This window comes from Alosa pseudoharengus, unplaced genomic scaffold (genome assembly GCF_046254945.1).
Source record: "Alosa pseudoharengus isolate Yale_2024_CS ecotype anadromous, Long Island Sound unplaced genomic scaffold, YU_APseudo_1.1 YU_APseudo_1.1_scf_9, whole genome shotgun sequence".
Taxonomy (NCBI): Eukaryota; Metazoa; Chordata; class Actinopteri; order Clupeiformes; family Clupeidae; genus Alosa; species Alosa pseudoharengus.
The window spans coordinates 9,205,884-9,208,383 of NW_027468881.1; the positions used below are offsets into that span (position 1 = coordinate 9,205,884).

At 45.7% G+C, this 2,500-nt stretch overlaps 1 protein-coding gene across 6 annotated transcripts in view; it reads right to left on the reverse strand.

Moving 5' to 3' along the window:
• Positions 1 to 2,500, reverse strand: part of hspg2 (heparan sulfate proteoglycan 2) — a 98,847-nt gene that overhangs the window by 8,949 nt on the left and 87,398 nt on the right. For all 6 annotated transcript variants that reach the window (XM_076276192.1, XM_076276193.1, XM_076276189.1 and 3 more), the window contains 4 exons: positions 2,407 to 2,500; positions 1,902 to 2,123; positions 410 to 654; positions 1 to 32 (listed from right to left, as the gene is read on the reverse strand). The exon at positions 1 to 32 is cut by the window's left edge and continues 140 nt beyond it; the exon at positions 2,407 to 2,500 is cut by the window's right edge and continues 5 nt beyond it. In XM_076276192.1, coding sequence (XP_076132307.1) covers positions 1 to 32; positions 410 to 654; positions 1,902 to 2,123; positions 2,407 to 2,500 — 593 coding nt within the window. The remainder of the gene's footprint in view (positions 33 to 409; positions 655 to 1,901; positions 2,124 to 2,406) is intronic.

A 2,500-nucleotide genomic window follows, 5' to 3' on the forward strand; every position in this document is an offset into this window, starting at 1 on the left:
GACAGGTCCACCTTCTTCCCGTTGATCATTACCTACAAACACAAACACATATTTAACCACAGTGTTTACACCACACACACACACATACACACACTCACACACATATTGACGTGTGAGACATGAGACATTGTACATACACACAAACACATGTTGCCAGAAAAATTGTCTGTGTGTGACGCTTTTAGCATCAAATCAAGACTGTGGAGACAAACTGAACACATTCTAAACAAGATCAGTGGTGAGTACACCATTCATTTCTGAGCATGCATATAGAATATAGAACATGGGCAGATACGTATTACAGTATGTATGTAGCAATACTGTCACATGCTCATTTTGAAACATGAGATGTACTGTATGTATGAGTCACACAAATGGTTTATAACCTGGCTGAGTGTGAAGTACCCACCTCTCCAATGCAGCCCTGGAACAGCATGCTGACGTTAGCTGGCTTGGGCAGGATGTCCATGCTGGGGACGCCCCCCAGGAACATGGGCGTGTGGATGTTGAGGCCCTGGGACTTGCCCGGCGAGGCGCGCTTGATCTCCCGCTCCTCGTCCACCTTCAGAGAGCCGTCCTTGTTGAGCCGCCCGGCCGCCACGCGGTGCCACTCTCCCAAAGTCACCGGCTCCTGGCTCCGCAACACCGCCTGGCCTGTAAATCACGATACATCACCATGGTTACGCGCATACAGGTGTCATCGCATATCTCCTGTGGTGATTTGACTCTTACAGCGCCCTCCACATTTATTACCACCCTTAGTAAAGATGCAGTATAGTAAACTGTACTTTTTAATGTTGATGTAATGTTTATTATAAGTCGCTTTGGAAAAAATGGTCTGCTATGAAGTATGAGTATAGTAAACTGTACTTTTTAATGTTGATGTAATGTTTATTATACATGTAAGTCGCTTTGGACAAAATGGTCTGCTATGAACCATAAACATAAGGACGAGTGTCTATCTCACCCTTACACACAGTGAGGAGGATGGTAAGAGAGGCAAATAATCCCTAAGGATCAATGTTGGAGATTAAAGTAGCATCTTGGGGCCACCAAGTATAAAAAATATATATCAGAAGTGATTTAAAAAGCCTTTCTTGTCATTTACCATAACTAATGTAAGTTGCTGGAAGTGCTAAATTTGCTTTGCTTGGAATTGTGTTGGAATGGTCTGATGAAAAGATAATTCAGCTATTTTCCCACAAACATTCAATGTGGGTTTTGCGTACAAAGAAGAATGACTATGCTAAAATGAAACCAATGCCTAATTATAAGTATGATGGAGGGTCTTTGATCTTCTGGGCTGTTTTAAATCCAAAGGCCCTGGGAACCTCATTATGGTCCATGGTATCATGAACTCCATGAAAGTCTTGGGCATTTTAAATCAAAATGTGGATACCTCTGCCAAGACACTAAAAGGGCTCATGATTGGATCATTTTATTTGTTCACCACCACAGCTGCATCTGTCTGAAAAACATTCTCAATGTCTGACATGGCAGTAGCTTCAGACAGTTCATACTCTACCTCATATTTTATCTTTCTCCATTTATCACCCATTAATTAACCTCAATTTAAATTCCCTCAAATCACAATCACATGTGAAAAGAAAAATCTGACTTAATAGTCCCTACAATAATCATGTGAGACTTCACCTTGTACAAGCTCATATCTCACCTAAATCATGTGAGACTGTGGTGTGGTTGCTGATATCGCTGATATTTGGTGTGCCTGTGGTATGTTGCTCATATCTCACCTGAATCATGTGAGATCTCACCTGGTATGTTGCTGATATCTTGTGAGACCTCATCTGTGCTCATATCTCACCTGAATCATGTGAGACCTTACCTGTGCTCATATCTCAACTGAATCATGTGAGACCTCACCTGTGCTCATATCTCACCTGAGCCCAGCTCGTATCTGAACTCCACGTGACCGCCCACCATGGACACGGCCACAAAGTCCTCAGTCTTCATCTTCTTGCCCCCGCAGAAGAACATGAGGCCGTCGGGCGCCGTGGGCTTGAACTCCAGTTCCACCCGCAGGTCGTTGTGAATGTTGGTCAGGGGCGGGTAGGCGATGTAGGAGTCGCTGTTCACGAACCGGGGAACGGTCACCAGCGTGCCTGTCCAGAACACACAGAACAGAACAGAGGCGTTCAAGCCACAGCACAATCTGCACAGCACCTCGCTCCTGCAAGAGGGAAAGCAGGATAGTACACTGCCCTGTACAGTACCACAGTGAGGGCAGTGAACTTCTCAAGAGGTTGAACGTCCATGGAATGACAGAGCAAGACAGCGAGAGAGAGAGAGAGAGAGAGAATCCGAATGGCTGAGAGTGGAATCTATTCCACTGGATGGGGGGGTGGGGGGGTGTGGGTTGAATATGGATATGGAGGAGGGCCTTACCCTGCATGCACTTGTCTCCTGACTTGCCCAGATGGCAGCGGCAGTCGTAACCCAGCCCGTTGGACCTGGTGATGCAGGTGGCGTCAGGGCCACA